Here is a 24,186-nt window from a genome sequence, read left to right on the forward strand (position 1 = left end):
ATGAATGGAGCCGCCATTTGCCTGGAGATCACACACACACAGCGGTGTATACTACAGCTAAACAGCAAGGGCCTCCAATCCAAAAAAAAAACGTCTAGGCGCATAAATATTGCACTTATCAACGATAAATTGCTAGCTAATGAGGGAGCGGGTGTATGAACCCGCCCACTGCATGAGGGAAAAAGGCAACAACCGAAACAATAAGGGACACTGTAGTGAGGGGAGAGGAATCACATGCTAAAGTGAATGAGAGAAATGCCATCAGACACGAAGACCCCTTCCACGCTGAAGCGCCCCCACAGCGATCAAGCGTCAATAATAGCGCCACCAAAACGCTCCCCATGCATCCCAATAGACCCCCCACACCGACCCCCGCCAGCAGCATCCATGGAGCAGCCCAAGGGCGCCGAAGAAAAAAAAAAAGTATAAAAAATAAAAACGCTCCAAAAATCGCCCCTCTCCATTCAAACGAACCAAAAGCGCTGCAAAAACGCCCCCGCCCCTCTACATCGACGTGGTGCACCTGCAGGATGCATCTCCTGACATACAAGGTATGAAACCAATTCCCCTTCACCTGTGGGGTTGGGACAAAAGGAAGGTAGAACAACTTCCTGACTGTGGAATTTCAAAGTAACCTTGGGTAAAAATGCTGTATCGGTCTTAAAAATGATCCAATCTGGAAAAACAACACAAAAGGGGGTCTAACAGATAAGGCCTCTATCTCGCTGACCTTCCTAGCAGTAGTCACTGCAACCAAAAAAACTGCCTTTAAGGTCAGATCCTTTAGAAAACACTTATCTAAAGGTTCAAAGGGGGGACCCGTGAGGGCCTGCAAAACTAAGGACAGGTCCCAGCTGGGGAACGGTGGGCCCTGAGCTGGTCTCTGCCTAGAGAGAGCCCTGAAAAACCTGACTACACAGGGGTTAGAAGCCAAGGGTTTTTCTAGGTATGCACGAAGTGCTGGGATCTGTCCTTTGAGGGTACTTACAGAAAGACCCCTATCTGCGCCACACTGCAGGAATTACAGAATGGCTGTGGAGCTCTGCACAGAACAGGAGCGTCCTATGCACCACTTAAAGCAAAGCCAAACCTTCTGGTAGATCTGGCGAGTCTCCTTCTTCCTGCTATTAAGGAAGGTGGTAATTAACCTCTCTGAAAACCCCTTGGATCTTAGGAAGCCCTCCTCAGTAGCCAGGCCGCTAGTCTCCACTTGTGTACCTGAGGGCAGAGAACTGGGCCCTGCAGGAGGAGATCCTCTCGGGTGGTAGGAGAAGGGGAGGTTCTACAGCCAGCTGCTTGAGCACTGTGAACCAAGCCCTCTTGGGCCAATGTGGTGACACTAGGATCAGGGAAGTGCTTTCCAACTGAAACGTCCTCAGCACTGCGGGCAATAATACCGGTGGTGGCAATGCGTAACACATTCTGAACTGCCAGCTCTGGGACAGTGCGTCCACCCCCAGAGCTCCCTCTCCTCTGTTTAGAGAGAAAAAGGAGAGGGCCTTTGCATTTTCTTTTGACGCAAAGAGGTCCACCTCCGGAGGTCCCCATCTCTTGACCAAGAGATTGAAGACCTCCTGATTGAGGACCCACTTGCGCTCTCTCAGTTGCTTCCGACTGAGAAAGTCTGCCAACACATTCTTCTCGCCTCTCAGAAAGACTGCTGAGAGTGAGAGAGTGTTGATCTCGGCCCAGCCCAGGATGTCTGTTGCTAGGGCCGACAGAACTCCGCTCCTCGTGCCGCCCTGCTTGTTTAGGTAGGCTACGGCCGAGGAATTGTCCGACCACACCCGAGTGTGGTGTCCCCGGAGTTCCTCTTGGAAAAATCTGAGGGCCAGCCCCACTGCCCTCAGTTCCTTCCAATTGGACGATCGCTTTAGATCTGGTGAACACCCCAGCCCTTGCCACCTGCGTCTCTGGTTATTACCCGAGATAAGCCACAGCCGACCCTGCGACAGGTTTGTAACCTTCCTCCACCACCAGAGGGATCTTTTTACTTGATCTGGAACGTGAACCAAGGTGTCTAGAGCCTCTAGACTGTGGTCCCACACCCTTAGGACGAAGGCCTGCAGGGGGCAAAAGTGCAGCCCTGCCCATTGGACTGCTGGGAGGGTGGATGTCAGCAGACCTAGTGTTGACAATAGAGATCTTATCAGGACCTGCTGGTTGCATTGTAGGAGGGCCACCACTCTGTCTAACTTTAAGACCTTCTCTGTTGGGAGAAACACTCTTTCCTTCCCCCTTCCCTCTTTATTAGTCCCAACATAATCATCATTTGATTTGAATATTTTTGAAAATGACTCATTATTGATCATTCATTTTACCTGTTATTGTTGTAACTAGATGTAAACTGCAACTATGTAACAATGTTTTTGTGTTTTTCATTAGATTCGCTGAATGCCCCATCCATGGCTTGTCCTTCTGGCTTCGTGTCCATTCAATGATCTCTTTTTACATCGCTGTGTGGCAACATCGATGTTTGACTATGTTTGCTAGTCACCCTGTTTTGTTCCGACATTAACTTTGCTTCTATGCGGCGTCTTGTTCGTGCTATCCCGGCCTCCTACCCGTGGTTGTATGGACACCCAAGAGCTGTGTGTTCTATTGACACACAGCCCATCCCTGGCCACGCTCTGTTTGCCCTCTGCTGTCTGTAAACACCATCGCCTCCCGTTACATCTTGCTGACTGACGCATGCGTGGCCGCTATGCCCCCCCCTTTTTTTTTTTGCTGGCGGAAGACCTTGCGCCGCACAGCATTATGGGGACTGTAGGCGTGTGACGGCGCACGCACCGTGGCCACCTGATGTCCGCGACTGGTCAGTGACCATTATCACTGACCAGCTGGGGGGCTATTCAAACAGGCTCACTCAGCATTTGTTTGCTGTTGAGTGCTGCCTATTGGTTCTGCTTGTCAGCTGGTCAGTGATCATCATCACTGACCAGCTGGGGGGGCTATTCAAACAGGCTCATTCAGCATTTGTTTGCTGTTGAGCCTGGTGGGTGCTGTGTATCGGTTCTGCTTGTTAACCACTTAAGCCCCGGACCATTTTGCAGCTAAATGCCCAGGCCAGGTTTTGCGATTCGGCACTGCGTCGCTTTGACAATTGCGCGGTCGTGCGACGTGGCTCCCAAACAAAATTGGCGTCCTTTTTTTCCCCACAAATAGAGCTTTCTTTTGGTGGTATTTGATCACCTCTGCGGTTTTTATTTTTTGCAATATAAACAAAAATAGAGCTACAATTTTGAAAAAAAATTCAATATTTTTAACTTTTTGCTATAATAAATATCCCCCAAAAACATATATAAAAAAAAAAAAAAAATCCTCAGTTTAGGCCGATACGTATTCTTCTACCTATTTTTGGTAAAAAAAAAAAAAAAAAAAAAAAAAATCGCAATAAGCGTTTATCGATTGGTTTGCGCAAAATTTATAGCGTTTACAAAATAGGGGATAGTTTTATTGTATTTTTATAAAAAAAAATTTACTACCATTGGCGGCGATCAGCGATTTTTTTCGTGACTGCGACATTATGGCGGACACTTCGGACAATTTTGACACATTTTTGGGACCATTGACATTTTCACAGCAAAAAATGCATTTAAATTGCATTGTTTATTGTGAAAATGACAGTTGCAGTTTGGGAGTTAACCACAGGGGGCGCTGTAGGAGTTAGGGTTCACCTAGTGTGTGTTTACAACTGTAGGGGGGTGTGGCTGTAGGACTGACGTCATCGATCGAGTCTCCCTTATAAAAAGGATCACTCGATCGATACGCCGCCACAGTGAAGCACGGGGAAGCCGTGTTTACATACGGCTCTCCCCGTTCTTCAGCTCCGGGGAGCGATCGCGACGTAGCGGCTATAAACGAATAGCCGCGCCGTCGTCCCGGATCGCTCCCCGAGGGAATCCGCCCACCGCGGAGGGGGTCCCGATCATACCCCCCACCCGCTAGAAGGCAAGGACGTATATATACGCCCATCTGCCTGTCCGTGCCATTTTGCGGACGTAAATAGTCGTGCGGCGGGCCTTAAGGGGTTAAAAGGTAAAAAGGTAAATATTTGTTACTCTTACCTTTTGGTACTAATTTTTCCAATGTTATATTTTATGCTCTTGGTTGACTGTATTGTCATCCTTGAGAATGTAGGACCTTCTTTTTTGAATGGTCTCTATTTCATTTATATTTTTAAGGTTTTCCCTTTATTTGCCTTTTTTACAAGTCCCGTGTGATGCTTTAGGACTGAGCTAATCACCTCACGCTCACACTATAATTGTTTCCTTCAGTGGCAGCTTATTCAGCACCCACCCATTTAGCACTTTCAAATAAATCCAAATAGGTGTGTATTGATTAGGTTAGTCCTTGTTAGAGGAGAAGTTACCGCAAATTATTATTTTGTGGTTTTTTAACCCCTGTTTTTCTTTTTTTGAATTTTCTATACTCTACTGTGCAATATTAGCCCCCTGCAACCGCACCAAGGTTGGAGTGTTGCTGTGTTTGGCGCTGCCATTTGCTGCATTTTGGCTCTGTATGACTCCCACTCTGGTCATCATCTGGCCACCTCCACACTGGAGATGATTTTGTGTGCATTGAGTCTTTTGAGAATATAGACATGTTTTGAGACATTCATCTGTTTATACTGTAATGTATTAATTATGCATGTATATCTTCCATTAGATTGTACAAAGACACACTGATTGACTCATATCCCTGAGGAAGGCAACGATTTGCCGAAACATGTCGGGATTATGTAACAACTTATGTCAATCTTAGTCGAACGTTACTGTTTTTATCTTCTATTTTTCTATTACAAATAAAAATATTTATATCTATAATTTTGCTTTGACTTTTCTGTATGACTTGTTTAATGGCACCGCTATAATCCCTCTCACCCTTCACAATCTTATACCTTAATTTATAGGGATGAGGTGCCTGATCTAAAAGAGGACACAACAATTCACTCTTAAGAGTGTTGAGTCCAACCAGAATCCCAGGTATGTGATATGTGGTGAGGGGATGAGACTGGATTTCTCCAAGTTCAGTAGCCACCCCAGGTCCGTTAGGATTTTCATCGTCATCTCCAGATCTTTGGAAAGCTGTTCTGGGGAATGCCGCGAACAGGAGCAGGTCGTCCAGGTATGCTATGATGGACACTCCCTGGAGGCGCGGAAACGCCACAGGTTCTGCCAAGAGCTTGGTAAAGATGTGGGGAGATGAGGATAGCCCGAATGGCAGAGCCTGGAACTGCAGGTGTACAATTGTTCCATCTAGGTCTACTGCTAGTCGCAAGAAACTGAGTTTTCTGCGATTGAAACGTGTAGGTACGCGTCCCTGAGGTCCAGAGATACCATGAAGCAGTTGTGGGGGAGAAGGGCCCTGACTGTGAATATTGACTCCATAGGGAACTGCTTGTAGGTAATTGACCTGTTCAGGGGTTTCAAATTCAGGATTAGTCTGAATTTTCCAGAAGTCTTCTTCACAACAAAAATGTGTAAATAGAATCCCTTCCCCTTTTCTGCCTCCAGAACTCTGCGGACCACGCTCTGTTCTTCCAGATCCCTTAGGACCCCAAGCAAGGCTTCTGACTTTTCTCTGCACTTGGGTAACTGTGTAATCACGTATCTCTGGGAGGGGACTTGCAAACTCTAGGCGATGCCTCCCATTGTGGGAGGAAGGTCCCCAGTCTTCCTCCCACCCTGACTAGAGAGTCATTGCTTTTTGCCGGGCTGCTCAGGAGGGCGCCCCTCCTCTGCCCCTGCCTTTCGTGGTCCAAAGCTTTTTCTGCCCCTCAGGCTTTGGTGCCCCCCTCTGTCTTTGCGGACGAAACCCCCTCTTTGACTGTACCGGGGCCTTTCGTTTGAGAGGAAAGGATTTTTTCTTATCCGTCATGCGGTCTAGAATGGTTTCTAGACCTTGGCCAAAGAGTAGGTCACCAGTCAGGGGTATCCCGCATAACTTGGCCTTAGAGGCGCTGTCACTCGGCCAAGTTTTGAGCCAGAGGGCTCTTCTGGCAGAGTTAGCCAAGGCCACCGACCTGGCCAACATGCAAATAGATTCCGCTGAGGCGTCAGCTATATAAGCGATACCTCACAGGATTGTGGTAAAGGAGGACAAGATGGTATCCTTAGCCATACCTGCCTCAATGTGCTCCCTTGATCTTGTTGAGCCAGTGCTCTAAGTTGCGGGCCACAACTGTAGCAGCCTTCTTAGGCTTTAAATTACCCATTGTAGAGTCCCATGTCTTTTTAAGAAGGGAGTCTATCCTCTTGTCCATCACATCAGCTAAGGACCCCATGTCCTCAAAACGCTAGGTCCGTGTTTCTCGAGACCTGGGAGAAGGCTGCGTCTAATTTGGGGGTCTTTTTCTAAATAGACGCCGGGTCCTCTGAAAAGGGAAACCTTCTTTAAAGGGACCTGAAAAAGAAGGGTTTTCTCTCGGGATCCTCCCATTCCTCCTTAACTTTGTTAACCAATACCTTATGTACTGGAAAGACTCTTTTCTCTTGCTCCCCCAGACCCCGATGCATTTGGTCATGGAGGGTTAAGGTCTTTTTGTCGGCCTGGATACTGAGGGTCGTATTAATTGCACCCAAGAGGTCCTCTACCTCATCCAGGGATAACTTATATCTGGAGGGCTTGCCGGATTCCCCATCCTGGCCCTCCTCCTCTGAGCCCTGAGAATCAGAGGTAGCACTATCTGGACGGGCCTGTTCAACACCGGAAGGACCTGAAGCCTCCTCTGTGTAGTGGCAGGTGCAGAGCCCTGAACCAGCGGAGGGGTTGTATCCTGAGAGACGGGATTAGAAGGGAGTTGAAATCTTTCAAAGAGACTCTTAAAAGGATAAAAAGGTGGACGAGAGTTCCTTTACGGAAGCAGCTAGTCCTGACTCCCGCTCTGAATCCCTCTCTCTAACTAGGGTGTCTATACAGTTCCTGCATAGGACTTTTGTCCATGACTCCCCCTAGAACATCCCTACAGGAGGCACACTTCCTTCTGGAGGTATGGGACGACTTTGACTTCTCAGGAGCTTTCTGAAATACATGTACAAAAAAGGACAGAAAAAAAATCCCACCCAGGGGGATTGCCCCCCCCCATAGACAGGAACCATGTATGGACGGGCATTCCTAAGTAGAGAGGAACCCACCCCAGGGTACTCTTGTCTTAGGAAGGCTGGAGGTAGTGTCACTGGGTGTCGATTGAGCGTCCGCTTCCGACATGACCGCAGGTGGTTGCTGCTACGGAGTCTCACGCTTCCTGTGCGCCTTCCCGACTCTCTCCAGTGTGTGCCTGGTCCCCTATCAGCTCCACGACCCGGAACCGGAAGTCGCGGGTCAAAGGGGAAATATCCACCCTCCGCCAGAAATGACATCACTCGCCATCCAGCCCGCTGGTTCCAAAAAATGTGGCCTGTAGAAAAAAAAAGAGGGAGAGCTAGGATGCCTCCCTGCTGCGGCCCTGTGGACGCGATAGGGGACCCCCTCAGCCTGCTGCCGCTCTTGACGAGGATGGGGTGGCTCCAGATGGTGGTTAAGTACCGCACCTATAGTACCCTAGAAGCCCCTGCCTCTCTCCAGGTTCTAAAAGCGGCCTCAGTCCCCTGACTGACCGGCCTGGTTCCAAGCACAGTGTCTCCCCTCCGGAGAAAACACTAACAACTGAAGTCCGGCAGGGGAAGTGAGAAATTTATGGGCTGGCGCAGTATTTCCAGAGGAAGGGGAGGAGCCTATGTCTCATTGTTGCGGTTCTGAAAGATGAAAGGGGAAAAGGGGATGAACAAATGTGAACTTATCCTTTCAAGCTGGCCTACCATCATTTTATCTCAAGTTAGTGGCATTCATCCTACGCAATGTGTATATTTAAACACCTACGGGTATTTATTACCTCCCACAAATATCACAGTACCTCCCTCCCTTTTAATCGACAATGGACATCATCTGCTTTCTCTTCAGGAGCATGGCACTATTTTTATTCAGACATTATCCAGGGTAAGCATCTGTGTCGTAGACTAAGATGTTGGCTCACAGAGGACACAATCGTGTAAATCCTAATGCCTATGCAGAACCTGAATCTGCCTTAATATCAACATCTTGTAATCAGTAGCACAGCAGATCTCATTCTAGCTGAGGAAAACTCAGCACTTTGCACCAATTAGCTTTGCAAAAAATTGAGAATCTAAAATTACTTGGCTTCTAGAGGTGAGAAGAGCTGGGACCGAATGGTTTTGTTTTCAGTCTAGCCATCCATCCACAGTATATATAGTTACAAAATTAAAAATACTTACTTTAGTAGTATATTTTTCAGCAACTGACTGAACTTTTCCTGTTCTATAGAAAGAGATCTAAAAGCAGAATAAAAACAAATTGAAACTTGAACCAATACTTTAACCAGTTGAGTCAACAGCCATTTGTCTTAGTTTTGTTATAAAAGAGCAATGGGACTCTGAGGTTCTCTCTGTTTACATTCAACTCCAGGACCAAGCCCAGGAGCTGAAATGTCACTGTTACAGAACACTCCATACGAGGTATTTTAAAATACAAAGCGTAAATATGAAGGAAATGGATGTAGCAGTACCCCCGTAAGGGCTGCTGAAAGTTGTGGACCACCTGCCACCCTGGCACTTACTTCCCAACTACCTTGGAGACAATGAACAGATGTTTGTTTTGTTATTTTATTGAGGGATTTGAACTTGGATGGGGATAGGAGTATATGGGATACCCAATAAAACGAACAATCGATTGAATAAATCTTCAATCAGTTGAGACACTATAAACAAGAAAAAAGTGTAACGCAAAATATAAAATTAGACGCGAATAATCGCGATAATGAAACCCCCCAAAAAAAACAAATAAGTGAAAATTAAATAAATATTAAGCATGTAGCCAGTGAAAAAGTCTATCAGAGATGATTCACCAGTGTAAAGGTCCACAGTAAAAGTGACAATTCCTCCACCACAAGTCTCTCCGGGTACTCTCACCTCCGGGAATGGACCCCTGAATTACCAGGAAGTCATGCACGCAGTGAATGAAAAATGATCAAATCCTCAAAATAATGCTCCCTCCATAGCACCATGGTGCTAGGTGTGTGTGCAGCTGCAGCATGAAAACTGCAATTGGAGGAGACTAGAGGCTGGAAAATCGGCCTAGAGAAATACTGGCTGTTTCTGTGGAGTTTAAAGCAACCCTGTATTGGGAGGATTATTATGAGGATTCGATCATTTTTCATTCACTGCGTGTATGACTTCCTGGTAATTCAGGGGTCCATTCCTGGAGGTGAGAGTATCCAGAGAGACTTGTGGTGGAGGGATTGTCACTTTTACTGTGGACCTTTACACTGGTGGATCATCTCTGATGGACTTTTTCACTGGCTACATGCTTAATATTTATTTAATTTTCACTTATTAGTTTTTTGGGGGGGGTTTTATTATTGCGATTATTCGCGTCTTGTTTTATATTTTGCGCTGCACTTTTCTTTTTTATCTTTGTTACCAGAATTTGTGTTATTCTTATAGTGTCCAGCTTGCAATGGGGGGGGGGGGGGTTTATTTATTTATTAATTTCATTAATATTTTTGTGCTGATTGCACACCCTGTTTTTTGCAGTTGAGACACTATATACACTTAACAGCTCCAGTCTCCAACACAACACTTGCTTGTAGACTGTTTCTCGCTCTCCTGCACAACACTTCACTTCCCAGGTACAGCTAGCAGATCATTAGGCCCAAGACTGACTCAGTCAGGTCCTAGAAATTGCCATTCACAGGCAGGGACCACGGGTCCCTTTAGTGTAGCAAAAGAATAGGAGTTCTGTAGTGCGAGTTGACCTATGGTGGACTACTGCTCCCAGCAATCTCTCTTCAGGCCCTGACAGCCCTCCTGGCTGCAGCTGCCTGACTCCACTGCCGGTAACATTGCAATCCATACTGGCTCCAGCTCCATCTTTGTTTCCTCCCAGTCCTCCTGGCTGCACACACCAATGGTTCCCTCCTAAAGACTTGCCCGGCAGTACTAGCTCCCGCTGTCCTCTGACTCCTCTCTGTGCCTCCTGTTCAGATCCTTTATGCGTTCTGGAAGGGATCCGTACTGCACCAGAGTCCCAGGCCCAAAGTCACCCCCCAGAATGGACGACGCACCTTCAAATGCCCTGACAGCCTAGCACTCCATTCTCAGTTATTCCACCCAACAACCCCCCAGCTGGGCTGACTCTGGGTATTTAAGGAGGCCTGCCCCTGCCAATCTTAGTTGTGGATTGGTCAGGTCTCCCTGAAAAACCCCAAACTGCTCCCCCCACTTACCCTCTTCCAGAATCCTCTAGAAGCAAGAGGCAGATAACCGTGAAGCGATACTGTCTGAATCACCAGCCTACTCTGAGCCACTCCCAGCCCACACAGCTCAAAACAGGCCTAGTTCTCAGCTAGGTATGCCTAAATTTACCTGCACTCACCAAGACTCTCCCTTCTAGCATCTAGGGTGCTACATGGATTATCATAGTCATTGCATCTCCTGTAAATATGAAGGCCACGACATGTCTGATACAGCTCTGATCCATTACTGCAGAGCTCCAGCGTGTTTGCACAGTACACGTGCAGAGCCCGCCAGGAGTTCGGCGATGCGCTAATCACAGGCAGGGAGACATTTCCCGATCTCTGCAGCCGAGCATCGGAACAATGTCTCCCTGCCTGTGATTAGTGCAGCGCCAACTTCCTGGCAGGCTCTGCACGTGTACTTTGCGAACACGCCGGAGCTCATCCTTACTGCAGAGCAGCATGGCAGCCTGCATCAGGTTGCCACTTACCAGATCCAGACCGGCTGTGTTTTTGCATTTGATGCTCATGCAGTAAAGTCATTCAGCACTTTGTAATTGTAAACCTGGGAAAATAACACCCTTGTGCCTATTTTGTTTTTCACCAACCCAACATGATCTTTTTTGAATGTTGTGCTATTGATGTAAGCAAATAAATTTTTGCCTTTTTGCCTGTGTATGTCACAGCATACTGTCAAATAGGGGGGGAGGCTTTTAAATTGCACTTATCCCACTAGGGTTCCAAAATTGCCCTATCCATAGACGACCCTGTACTGACAGAGTACCTGCTACTATACTTGGGTCAGTGTACACTAGCACAAGGGTAACCACCCTATCCCCCTTATGCTCTTGCTACCTATCCCTTTCCAACACCCAAACCTTTTTTTTCCCCATCCAGGTCTACCCTTTTGACCCCTCCTTCCCTCCTCACTTTTAACCCACTCACCATCTCATATTTGCTTCTTCTACACTCTTCATCTCCCTTGATCCTGGCCAAAACTAAAAATACTGCAGTTTAAACTTGGGCTATAATTTAGCTGTATATCCTGCGGTATAACTAGGACCTGCTGCAGGGAGGGTACATTCATATCCCAGGCCTTTTTTAGGGTTTGAGATAGAAGCCTTTATGGACATTTTCATTTCTAGAAGGATTCCTCACCAGACACCCCTACTAGCACACTCCATCATACCCTCTTAACAACATTCTGTAAGCATCTGGGAACTGAGACCAGTTAATTGGAGTTTTGGGAGAAGAATGTTGACCTATTCTTGCTTGAGCCTATGCTGCTCTAAAATCTTGATATATCTAAGCATTAATGGTGCCTCTCAGATGTGCATTCTGCCTTTTCCATATGCACTAATGCACCCCCATACCATCACAGATACAGGCTTTTGAATGGAGCGCTGATAACAAGCCAGAAGGTCCCCCTCTTTAGTCTTTTAGGACATGGCGCCCATGGTTGTTAAAAAAAAAAAAAAGAAAAGAAAAAAAAGAAGTCTGACCACAGAACAATTTTCTACTTTGCAACAGACCATTTTAAATAAGCTTTGGCCCAGCGAAGACGGCGGTGTTTCTGGATCATTTTCAGATATGGCTTCTTATTGGCATGATAGACATTTAACTTGCATTTTTGAATGGCACAGCGAACTGTGTTCACAGACAGTGATTTGTGGAAGTATTCCTGAGCCCATGCAGTGATGTCCATCACAAAATCATGCCGTTTTTAATACATTGCTGTCTGACGTTCACGGGCATCCATTATTGCTTTTCGGTCATGTCTCTTGAGCACAGAGATTTCTTCAGATTCTCTGAATAGTTTAATATTATGTACTGTGGATGATGATATATTTAAAGTCTTTGCAATTTTACATTGAAGAACATTATTCTGAAACCGACAACTTCTTTCACTTTTTTTTTATTGCAGTTTTGAACAAAACAAATAGTACACAGTTAGTGTAAAAAAAAAAAAAAAAAGAAGGTATGGGACAGTAAACGAATATACAAGACCTTCACCCTTAGCGACAAAACAGTATCATATAATTACAATACCGCCAGGATGAAATATTGTCAGCATTAAACTGTATAGATACTGAGGAATGGTCTCCATCCAAAGAAAGTGCAAAACATAATGGCAGAAAAAGAAAAAAAAAATCAAACAGTGATCAAAGCAGCATCTCATAAAGATCGATGGCCGAACTGGCACTTAAGAGGAGCTCCACCCAAAAGGGGAAGCGCTGCTTGTTTGCGCCCTCCCCACCTCCACTGCTACATTTGGCACTTTTTTACCTGGTTGTGACACATACCTGCTCCAGCTTCCGGCTTAGATAACAGCGGCGATCTAAGACTAAAGTTTGTCTAAAGAAAAGAGAGAAGGAACCAGGAGTAAGAAAAGGATTGGGGGGGGGGGGGAGATGGGAGGTACCCTGGGGACTCTTGTCAGAACAGTAAGACAGATGCAGCTAGTTCCAAGAAGCGAAATGGCTTTTGAGACATGGTAAGAATCACTGTCAACTTCTCATTAATGAACGTTCCGTTGCCAATTAACACAATTTTCTGCTAAATGTTCTTAGTTTAGTACCACTTTGCCAGCTTTTTGTTGCAATGTCCCAACTTTGACATTTTTGCAGAGATTTATTAAAAAAGAAAAACTGAAATATCACATGGTCCTAAGTATTCAGACCCTTTGCTGTCACACTCATATTTAACATAGGTGCTATCCATTTCTTCTGATCATCCTTGAGATGGTTCTACACCTTCATTTGAGTCCAGCTGTGTTCGATTATACTGATTGGACTTGATTAGGAAAGCCATACACCTGTCTATATAAGACCTTACAGCTCACAGTGCATGTCAGAGCAAATGAGAATCATGAGGTCAAAGAAACTGCCTGAAGAGCTCAGAGACAGAATTGTGTCAAGGCACAGATCTGGCCAAGGTTACAGAAAAATTCTGCTGCACTTAAGGTTCCTAAGAGCACAGCGGCCCCTATAATCCTTAAATGGAAGACGTTTGGGACGACCAGAACCCTTCCTAGAGCTGGCTGTCCGGCCAAACTGAGCTATCGGGGGAGAAGAGCCTTGGTGAGAGAGGTAAAGAAGAACCCAAAAGATCACTGTGGCTGAGCTCCAGAGATGCAGTCAGGAGATGGGAGAAAGTTGTACAAAGTCAACCATCACTGCAGCCCTCCACCAGTCGGGGGTTTATGGCAGAGTGGCCCAACAGAAGCCTTTCCTCAGTGCAAGACACATGATTGCCCGCATGGAGTTTGCTAAAAAAACACCTAAAGGACTCCAAGATGGCAAAAAAAAATTTGGCCTCAATTCTAAGAGGTATGTGTGGAGAAAACCAGGCACTGCTCATCACCTGTCCAATACAGTCCCAACAGTGAAGCATGGTGGTGGCAGCATTATGCTGTGGGGGTGTTTTTTCAGCTGCAGGGACAGGACGACTGGTTGCAATCGAAAGAAAGATGAATGCGGCCAAGTACAGGGATATCCTTGACAAAAACCTTCTCCAAAGTGCTCAGGACCTCAGACTGGGTTGAAGGTTTACCTTCCAACAAGACCCTAAGCACAAAGCTAAAATAACGAAGGAGTGGCTTCACAACAACTCCTTGACTGTTCTTGAATGACTTAGCCAGAGCCCTGACTTAAACCCAATTGAGCATCTCTGGATGACCTAAAAATGTCTGTCCACCAACGTTTACCATCCAACCTGACAGAACTGGAGAGGATATGCAAGGTGGAATGGCAGAGGATCCCCAAATTTAGTTGTGAAAAACTTGTCGCATCTTTCCCAAAAAGACTCATGGCTGTTTTAGATCAAAAGGGTGCTTCTACTAAATACTGAGCAAAGGGTCTGAATACTTAGGACCATGTTTATATTTCAGTTTTTATTTTTTAATAAATCTGCAAAAATGTCAACAATTCTGTGTTTTTCTGTCAATATGGGGTGCTGTGTGTACATTAATGAGGAATAAAATTAACTTAAATGATTTTAGCAAATGGCTGCAATATAACAAAGAGTGACAATTTTAAAGGGGTCTGAATACTTTCCGTACCCACTGTATATAGAGAGAGACAGATATAGATATATCTATAATATCTATACACACACACACATACACCAAAAAAAAATGCTATTTTCTACTATTAAAAAACATATCCAATAAAAACATTAAAAAAAAAATTCCTTCATAAAATTAAGGCCAAAATGTATTCTGCTAAATGTCTTTGGTAAAAGAAAAATCAAAATAAGTGTATATTAATGGGTTTGTGCAAAAGATAGAGTTTACAAAACTAGAATTGACACAGCTATAGATGCTATACTGTAATAGCGGTGATCAGCAACTTATAGTGTGATTGTGATAGGGCGTCGGACAACGACACTGGCTGGTAAGGTCACTGATGTTGCTAGTGACACTAATACAGTGATAATACTGTACATGGACACTGTACTGACACTGGATCGAAAGAGTTAATATCTAGGGGCAATCAAGAAGTTAACTGTGTGCCCAACAATGTGTATTGTGTGCTGCTTTTACTTTCTGGTCTGGCCGTTTTTTCTCCCTGCTTTTCTAGGGAGAATAGCCAGATCGCTGTTCCTATGTACACAGAGTTCTGTGTGTGATTGGACCAATCAGTAGGTATTGGCTGAAATCCGCTGACAAACTCATGCTGTGTCAAACTACGGCGCGGATCGTCAGGGGAAGCACACATGTGCACCCCAAACCCAGAAGAAGGCTGGTTAGGTACATGTCCGTGACAGTGCCTGTACCTGCCACCAGCTCGCAGTATATTTACTATGAGTGGTAAGCAGGTGGTTAAACATTTGGTAGGTTTTCTTTTTTTTTTTTTGTGAACAAAATGGGTTTACTGTATGATATTTGCAAATCACTGCATTGTCGCATGGCAATGCAATACAAACAGGAGCCTAGTGACAGATTACAAGGTTGTTGCATCAGTCAAAACCCCCTCCCTAGACTACACATATGACTGAAAGAAACCCTGGCTACTTCAAAACACATCCGTTTAACCATTTCACTGTCAGGTCCATATGGAATACAGTCCTACAGCACTGCTTCCAGCTGCCCAGGTCTGTACGCCTTACGGACCTCACTTCTCCTTCTGCTATAAGTGCGTGGTCACGTCAGTGACCATAAACTTTTAGGAAAATTGTCCAGCAGATTGCTGAACAATCCTATAGCTCTGATCAGCCAATTACAATCCGTTGATCAGAGTAATTAACCTAAAATTTGACCCATTCAACTCACTGCTCCTGCTTGCCTGTCTCCTACTGATCTCTTTCCCTCTACCCAACCTGCTGCCCTGGCCCCTAAAATGCTCCCCCTTCTGTCTCAGCAAAGCTAGGATCGGTGCAAGCACCTTGGTAAAAACTCTTGGTGCCGACGCATCCCCATTTACACAAATATCACGGGACAAAAAAAAAAAAAAAATCAGTAGCACCATCTATGTTTTTTTTTTTACAATCTCTGAAAGCTGTAAGTAAAAACCTCCAGATTTTTTGAGAAATTTGGATATTTACATGTTTGCGCATTTGCAATTGAGCATTTTGCAAAAAAGTGCAATTTAAAATTTACTAAATATTTGTTATTTATTACTCAATACAACTTTTACTTATAGCAGGAAATTTGTAAAATATGCTGTGTTTTTATTTGCTAAGAATGACTTTAATGATCCATAGAAATGTTTCTTTATTCTACTGGTCATGTGCTTTCAGAAAATATATGGTTTGGTGGGACTTGCACAAACTCTGAAAGCTGTAAGGGAAAAAATAAAGCAATGGAAAAAAATTGCAAAAAATGGTCTGGCCAGCTGAGTTTAACTGCTGAGAATAAATGCTAAAAACGCTATTGCAAAAACTTTGAAAAAAGTTGAAAAACTCACTGCAAAGCTACTGACGTTTTTTATGTTATTTTAACGTCCAGTGTGCATGAGACCTAAAAGTGGAGCACAGGGCTTGGCAGCAAAAGGGTTAAAGTGAAAACACAGTCTCATAGCGAGCGAGTCCTGTAGACACTCAGCAGGCACATTGGTCTAGTAGACGGACGTGTGCCTGTGAGCTCCTCTCAACTGACCTCCAGTGACTCACCCCTCTCGCACTCCGAGTAGCTGACAAGCTAGGCAGGCCAGTGCTCTCCCATCCCTCCGCGGCAGCCTCTCTCCCCGTTTTTTTCCCCCTGGCTTTTCCCCGCTGCTCCCCCCCCCCCTCCTCCACCGCAGCCTTTGCAGGACGTACGGCTCCCAGAGCCAGATAGGCAGGGCTTTCCACCTCTCAGCCTCAGCGTCCACTGCCAGACTCACTCTGCCCCACGATCCGCCTTCCCTGGATCCCTGGATCCCCTGATCTCCCCCTGGTCTCTCCCCTGTCTCCCAGAAAATCCATCCGACGGAGCCTTAAGGTAAGCCCCTGCTACAGGGCCTTCTCTTTTACCTCCTTGCGCACAGCTGGCGGCCATCCTTTTCAGGATAAGCCGCGGTGGTGACCCTCGCGTCACCTTGTGGAACCATCCGGCGGCCGCGAATCTAGGAAAGACCGCGGCTTCACCCGCGGCCTAGCGGCACAATTCTCCCCAGCAACCCCATAATAAACCACAAACTTGAACCAGCCCACCTGTACCCCCAGCAGGTCCCCATCCACCACCTGGCATTCCTGGGCTACCTGAGGAGTGGGGACTCGGGCCTCCCAGCCACACACCCCTGGCTGGGGCCCTGAAATCCTCACTCCTGCATCCATCTTGCTACACCCCCTGTAATCTGGCCCCCCCACCTCCCTACTTATTTCACATTTGCTCTTTGATCCAGGGACTCGTCCGATCGCCCCCAGGGGATCAGGAAGGAATTTTTTTTCCCCGGACGCGGCATATTGACATCGCACGGACCAGGGTTTTTTTGCCTTCCTCTGGATCAAACAGGGAGGCAGGTTCTAGCATAACCTCCTCCCCCCCCCCCCCCCCCATCACCAAAATCCCCTACCCATGTCAGAAATCTGCCCCCAGTACAGTAATATCATGACTAATCTGAGATACTCTGCAAAAAACATTTTGGGGTTAACCACTTGCCGTCGCCGCACCGTCATAATACGTCCACAAGGTGGCTCTCCTAGGCGAGATCACGTATTATGACGTCCTACCTTTTAGCCGCCACTAGGGGGGCGCGCGCGCCCCCCGCTCGCCCCCGACTCCCGTGCGTGTGCCCGGCGGGCGCGATCGCCGCCGGGCACACGCGATCGCTCGGTACAGAGCGGGGAACGGGAGCTGTGTGTGTAAACACACAGCTCTCGTTCCTGTCAGCAGGGGAAATGCTTTTCTTCGGTTCATACAATGTATGAACCGAGGATCAGTGTTTCCCCTAGTGAGGCCACCCCCACAGTAAGAACACACCCAGGCATACTTAACCCCTTCCCCGCCCCCTAGTGTTAACCCCTTCACTGCCAGTGGCATTTTTATAGTAATCTAATGCATTTTTATAGCACTGATCGCTATAAAAATGCCAATGGTCCCAAAAATGTGTCAAAAATGTCCGAAGTGTCCGCCATAATGTCGCAATACCGAAAAAAAAATCGCTGATCGCCGCCATTACTAGTAAAAAAAATATTAATAAAAATGCCATAAAAATACCCCCTATTTTGTAAACGCTATAACTTTTGCGCAAACCAATCAATAAACGCTTATTGCGATTTTTTTTTACGAAAAATATGTAGAAGAATACGTATCGGCCTAAACTGAGGAAAAAAATGTTTTTTTATATATTTTTGGGGAATATTTATTACAGCAAAAAGTAAAAAATATTAATTTTCAAAATTGTCGTTCTATTTTTGTTTATAGCGCAAAAAATAAAAAAACGCAGAGGTGATCAAATACCACCAAAAGAAAGCTCTATTTGTGGGAAAAAAAGGACGCCAATTTTGTTTGGGAGCCACGTCGCACGACCGCGCAATTGTCTGTTAAAGCGACGCAGTCCCGAATCGCAAAAAGTACTCTGGTCTTTGGGCAGCAATATGGTCCGGGGGGTAAGTGGTTAAAGCCGTTTGCCTCAATATTATCAGCCGCCACCAAAAAAGCCCTAAGGAGCGAACACCTGTTTAGAATCGATCGACGATCGGCAGTCAAACACCGTTTCCCAAAATCCCAACCAAATTGCATATCATGCGCTCTGGTTAACACAAGATCGGCAGTCAGACACCGTTTAGAAATCCATGATCTCATCCTACAATGTGATTTAGACTGTCTCTTTATTACAGAAAGCTGGCTTACAGCGGACTGTAACACCATTCTAGACGAACTGGTGCCAGAAAATGATCGCATCATAACAGAAAATAGAGTAGGGCAAAGAGGAGGAGGCCTGGCAGTGATCCACAAGACTCACCTCGCGATCACTAAACCAGTCCTTCAAAACCCACTTCCATTCATGGAAACCCTTTCTCTACAACTTCAAACAAACCCCCAGGAGACCGTCCATATTCTACTCTGCTACAGACCACCCGGTCCAAAAATCGCAGTTTTTCCCATCTTTAACAGAATTCATTTCCACTTATACCCTAAGCAGCAAACACCTCTTGCTGCTTGGAGATTTTAACCTGTGGGCAAATTCCTCACAGGACCCCATCGCCGACGCTTGCATTGACCACTTGGAAGGACTGGGTCTGCAGCAACTAGTAAGTGGGCCCACACATGCTTCAGGGCACACACTTGATCTTATCTTCAGACAAGATCTGGAAGTAAAGATCCTCAAAAATGAGCCGTTACCATGGTCTGACCACCATGTAATCAAGTTCATTATTACCAAAAATGCCCCTTTAACAAAAAGATCTAAACCAGCAACAATGCACTGGACGAGATCGCAGAAGAAGCTCCATTCGGAACTCTTCAAAACAATATTAAAGAATAAAATAAAAACAATCCAACCACACCTAACAACCACAGAAACCCTGGATGCCATCAACAAGGCTCTGCTGCAGTCAGCTGACTCAGCAGCGCCAAAACGCAAAATCTGCATCCGAAAAAACAATTCCAGCTGGTTCAACGATCAGCTGTCATTGCTGAAGCAAGAGCGCAGGAGGGCCGAAGCCGCCTGGAAAAGAAGCTCTTCCGAGGAAAACCATGCCGTCTACAAGTCAATAACAAATAAATACCATAAAGAAATTTTTAAAGCCAAAAAAAAAAAACACTTTTCAACTGTCATCACCGATGCCCTAAACCGCCCCCGAGAACTTTTCAGGCTTGTCACCCAGGCCATGAATCCAGCCTGTCTTGAAGCCCCCAACACACATAGTCAAGAATTCTGCAATGAATTGTCAAACTATTTTATCAGTAAAATTGAGGGAATTCGTCAAAGCATTCTAAAGCAAAATAACACCCCCTCCAACCCCCCCCCCTCAACCATTCCCCCAACTCCCACAAAACTTCACCGCAATCACCAAAGTTCACTCTCAAACCCATCTCCATCGATACCACCAACAATATCATCGGCGCTCTGCGAAATAGCACAGCGCCCAATGATATCATCCCCACCAAACTGCTGAAGGAATGTGCTGATATTCTGGCTCCTCCCATCACACCGTTTATAAATCAGTCCTTCAGGGAGGGCATAGTGCCCTCACACTTGGAACAAGGCATAATCCAACCGATCCTAAAGAAACCAACTCATGACCCTAAAGACCCAACTCACCGTCGCCCCATAACAGGCCTAAACGTCCTCTCCAAGGTAATGGAGAAAGTAGTGGTACAACAGCTGCAACAGCATCTAGATACCCACAATCTACTCGATCCACTCCAATTGGGTTTCTGTCCTGGTCATGGAACGGAAACAGCACTACTTAAAATATGGGATGATGCTCTCAAGGCCGCAGACGAAGGAGAATCTTGTCTTCTAGTTCTGTTGGACCTTATCGCAGCTTTCGATACGGTAGATCACAAACTATTACTGGCTTGGTTAGCGGAAGTAGCCAAAGTCGCAGAAAATGATCTTTCCTGGTTCTCCTCTTTTTTGGAAAACCGATCACAGATAGTGAAACTGGGACCTTTCACTTCTGAAAAACGCACGGTGTCATGTGGGGTCCCTCAAGGATCCCCACTGTCGCCGGTGCTGTTCAACATCTATCTCCGCCCTCTTTTTAAAATCATCAGTAGCCAAAATCAACTTTACCACTCCTATGCAGATGACACACAACTGTATTTTCGCATCTGCAACAAAAAGGATCATCATCTCAGGCTAGAGACATGTCTCTCTTTGATAGAAAACTGGATGACAAAGAGTTATCTTAAACTCAACAGCTCCAAAACAGAACTTCTCCTGTTTCATGCCAGTCGTAAGAACCAACCTGCAACAACTTGGATACCCCCGCCCATTTTGGGCCAAATCATCACCCCTAGCACCAAAGTCAAAAGTCTGGGGGTCATCTTCGACACCTACATGACAATGGACGCACAAATAGGGTCAGTAGTCAGCGGATCGCACCATCTGCTGCGCCTACTACGCAGACTTACTCCTTTCATTCCCAAAGAAGACATAGCAGTCGTGGTGGGAACAATTGTGAACTCCAGACTGGACTATGCTAATGCCCTTTACCTTGAACTCCCAAAGTACCAAATTGCTCGTCTGCAAGTTGTACAAAATACGGCCGCCAGACTGGTGACCGGGAAAAAACCCTGGGAATCAATCTCACTTTCATTAAGAACCCTCCATTGGTTGCCAGTGAAAGGCAGAATTGATTTTAAAGCACTCTGTCTGACGGATAAGTGCATCCATGGGAAGGCCCCACAATACCTATGCAAAAAAATAAAAACTTACAATCCCAATCGCATTCTGCGATCCACCAACCAAAATCTGCTCCAGATGCCCAAAGCCAGATACAAATCCAAAGGGGAAAGAAGATTTGCGTTCCAAGGCCCTAGGCTATGGAACGCTTTACCAACCAGCATTCGGTTGGAGGAGAACCACTTGGCCTTCAGAAGATCAAAACTCATCTCTTTTGATATCAAGAGAGACAGGAACAACGAGCGCCCAGAGGCGATTTAGTTTGCATGTGCTATTTAGTTTGCCTTGCTATATAAGTTTCTCACTCACTTTCAATAACAGATTCACTAGAGAACTTCACAAAACTTCCAGCTCAGACCTACTGATTAAAGGAAGGCCTCTAGTACACACAATATGTATACAATGAAGTAGAGGACCTTCGCTTGAAGGAGTACACACTCCCCTCTTAACTCCCAGGCACAGAAGCCTGACTTTGTAGATTTGACGAGTCCTTTCAAACCCGGCGAGGGAAACCGCATAGGGTAGAACTCCAACAAGGAAAAAAGTGGGAGTCACTCTGCCCCTGAGAGTAGCTAGTAGGGCTAGTGCTGGCTAAGCAGTGCTGTTACCCAACCACCAGGACCCCCACAGCAGCCTTGAATGACCACATGGTTATCCGCCTCACCATGCACAATGTGTTGGCCTTCTTTCTGTACACATACATGCCTGTCCAGCATGCATTGCAATAGATGGAAAATAGGATGAGCGTATATCTCGTGTTACCATCCTGGAGGATGACTTGAGAATATGTCCCTGTGTCGGTGGTGTCATTGGAAGAAACACTACAAAGCTCCTCCCTCACCCACAGTAAAGAGCTCTTCCCTCAATTCCCTCTTCCTCACTACAAAGCTCACCCCTCATCCTTCCTCTAGTACAGAGCTCCCCCCTGCCCCCAAAATACAGAGCTCCCTCTGCAGAACTCCATATCAAGTCTCCTGGCAGCTGCTGAACTGAGGAGGCACCGTTACTTGAGGTGTGCAGTCATTTGTAAACACAAAATTGCACATGAACAAGTGCAATAGGTGGCACTGGGCTAGTGTCAGAGGTAAATAAAAGCCCTATTGACATCAGTGGCAATACAGTCACTCCTGTAAGCAAAGGGCAGGGAGAAAGATGCTACTGGATCTCCTAGCGCTCCACCTTTACCTGCAGGTAGAGTTGGCGCCCGGGGAATGTGCCGCTTCACCTTGACCCGTCCTGGGTGGCAGACTGATGCTCTCTGCAGTTTTTCAGTTATTACAACGTAGAGACAGATCAAATTATTACAGCAGACCCTACCATTCTGCACACATGAAGTAGCAGGTGAGGGGAATCCATGCATCCATATAAAAATAAAGACTACCTAGGAAGAGTGCCAATGTAAAATGTGTAGAATGTTTGCAGTATTATAAGTCTTTTTGTGTCATGATTATCCTGAATTGAAAAGAGAATCGTTTTAACGTTCAACAAAATTGGACTTCTACTTTAAAAACAAACATATTGGTTAATTCCCAATAACAAATGAAATATGTTAACTCACTGCCATGATGATTGTTATCTGATCAAACTGTTCTGGATTTGGTGAAGCGACAATTTGTTCATTAAGAAATAACAAATGTCTGAAATACAGCAATTAAAAAAATTAAGGGTAAAAGTAAAAATAATAATAATAATAATCATCACTTGAGTCCAGTGTGCCCAAGAGGTTAGCTGGAATAAGTGCATACCTGCAGAGTTGAATCTGTGCATCTCTAATACAAGGATTTAAAGTTCCAGGATTCAAATAAATCTTTACAGCACAAAGTTCCCTTAGATCCGGCAAATCCATAAAAAACAGAGATTCAGGCGTTTTCACATCCATAGCTCTACATATGAGAAACTGAAAGAAAGCGAATCTCTCTTAAATTATATTTATCATTGGTAGTTCTAAATTTGTTCACAATCCAATCCTACAATTACACCCATTAGCCAAACAGCATATCAGTAGTAGTAGTGCCAATTCAACAGTATTGGTACATGTTCTATTGCAGCCTTTGCTTAACCATGGTTTCATTGGAACACTAGGTTCCCATAGAGGTTGCTAGAGATTCCTTGCACAATTAAAGTGGATGTAAACCCACCACTCACCCAGTATAAACGAATGGCACCGTATTAATTAGGGTTGCACGATACTACTTTTCTTTAACACTGAGTACTGATACTTCTCCCTCCGACAGACAGGTCGTGCTCCAGGCCTATGCCCTAAAGGGGCGGGCACCTCCCTTTTCAGGTGACGGCGCATTCGACCAGGGCGATCGGTGCCTCTTGGGCTTTCCGCCATCAAGCGTCTGTCTTACAGGTATGTAAGGCGGCGACCTGGTCGTCAATCCACACCTTCTCAAAATTTTACAAGGTGGATGTGAGTGCATCTTCGGATGCCTCCTTTGGCCGCAAGGTTTTACGGGCGGCAGTTTAAGGTTAAAGTTCCTCCGTTGAGGAACTCTGGTTTGTTTGGGGTGTAACCTGGTTTGCTGTGTTTTTTCCCACCCCTCGAAATTTTTTGACACTGCTTGGGGACGTCCCTAAGGTCAATGCTGCAGTGTCCGTCCATGAACGAAAGAGAAAATAGGATTTTTGTACTCACCGTAAAATCCATTTCTCTGAGTTCATGGACGGACACAGCACCTCCTTTGGTTTGTACTGCTTGTTTACGAACTGAGGCTGGATGTTCCAGAGAGTGGGATGTACCCGGGGGACCCGCCCCCTGGGAGGTGCTGTACTGAGAGAAGTGTTTTAACACTTGAAGTGCTGTTTTTCTGCCTAGTCTCTCCTGAAAGGAAGGTTATATAACCCTAAGGTCAATGCTGCTGTGTCCGTCCATGAACGAAAGAGAAATAGGGATTGTGGGGGATAAGGATGGGGATAGGAGGGTCATTGGGAAACATGGGGCAGAGGTGACAGCTAGTGGAGTGAAGGAGGAGGCAACAGGCAGAAGTGACAGCAGTGACTGCAGACATGGTACAGGAGACAGTCAGAGACTGGACATTATCAGAGGCTGCGGACTTGGTACACAAGACAGTCAGAGACTGTAGACATGACTCCCCATATTCATCATAGGGA

General features: G+C 45.8%; 1 protein-coding gene across 1 annotated transcript in view; it reads right to left on the reverse strand.

Annotated features, from left to right (window-relative positions):
- Positions 1 to 24,186, reverse strand: part of C5H18orf63 (chromosome 5 C18orf63 homolog) — a 156,259-nt gene that overhangs the window by 124,872 nt on the left and 7,201 nt on the right. Inside the window, exons 2-4 of the mRNA XM_040353890.1 lie at positions 22,815 to 22,966; positions 22,628 to 22,706; positions 8,274 to 8,330 (exon numbers count right to left, since the gene is read on the reverse strand). Of these exons, the coding sequence (XP_040209824.1) occupies positions 8,274 to 8,330; positions 22,628 to 22,706; positions 22,815 to 22,948 (270 nt within the window). The 5' untranslated portion in view covers positions 22,949 to 22,966. The remainder of the gene's footprint in view (positions 1 to 8,273; positions 8,331 to 22,627; positions 22,707 to 22,814; positions 22,967 to 24,186) is intronic.

The sequence above is a fragment of the Rana temporaria genome, chromosome 5, assembly GCF_905171775.1.
Source record: "Rana temporaria chromosome 5, aRanTem1.1, whole genome shotgun sequence".
NCBI lineage: Eukaryota > Metazoa > Chordata > Amphibia > Anura > Ranidae > Rana > Rana temporaria.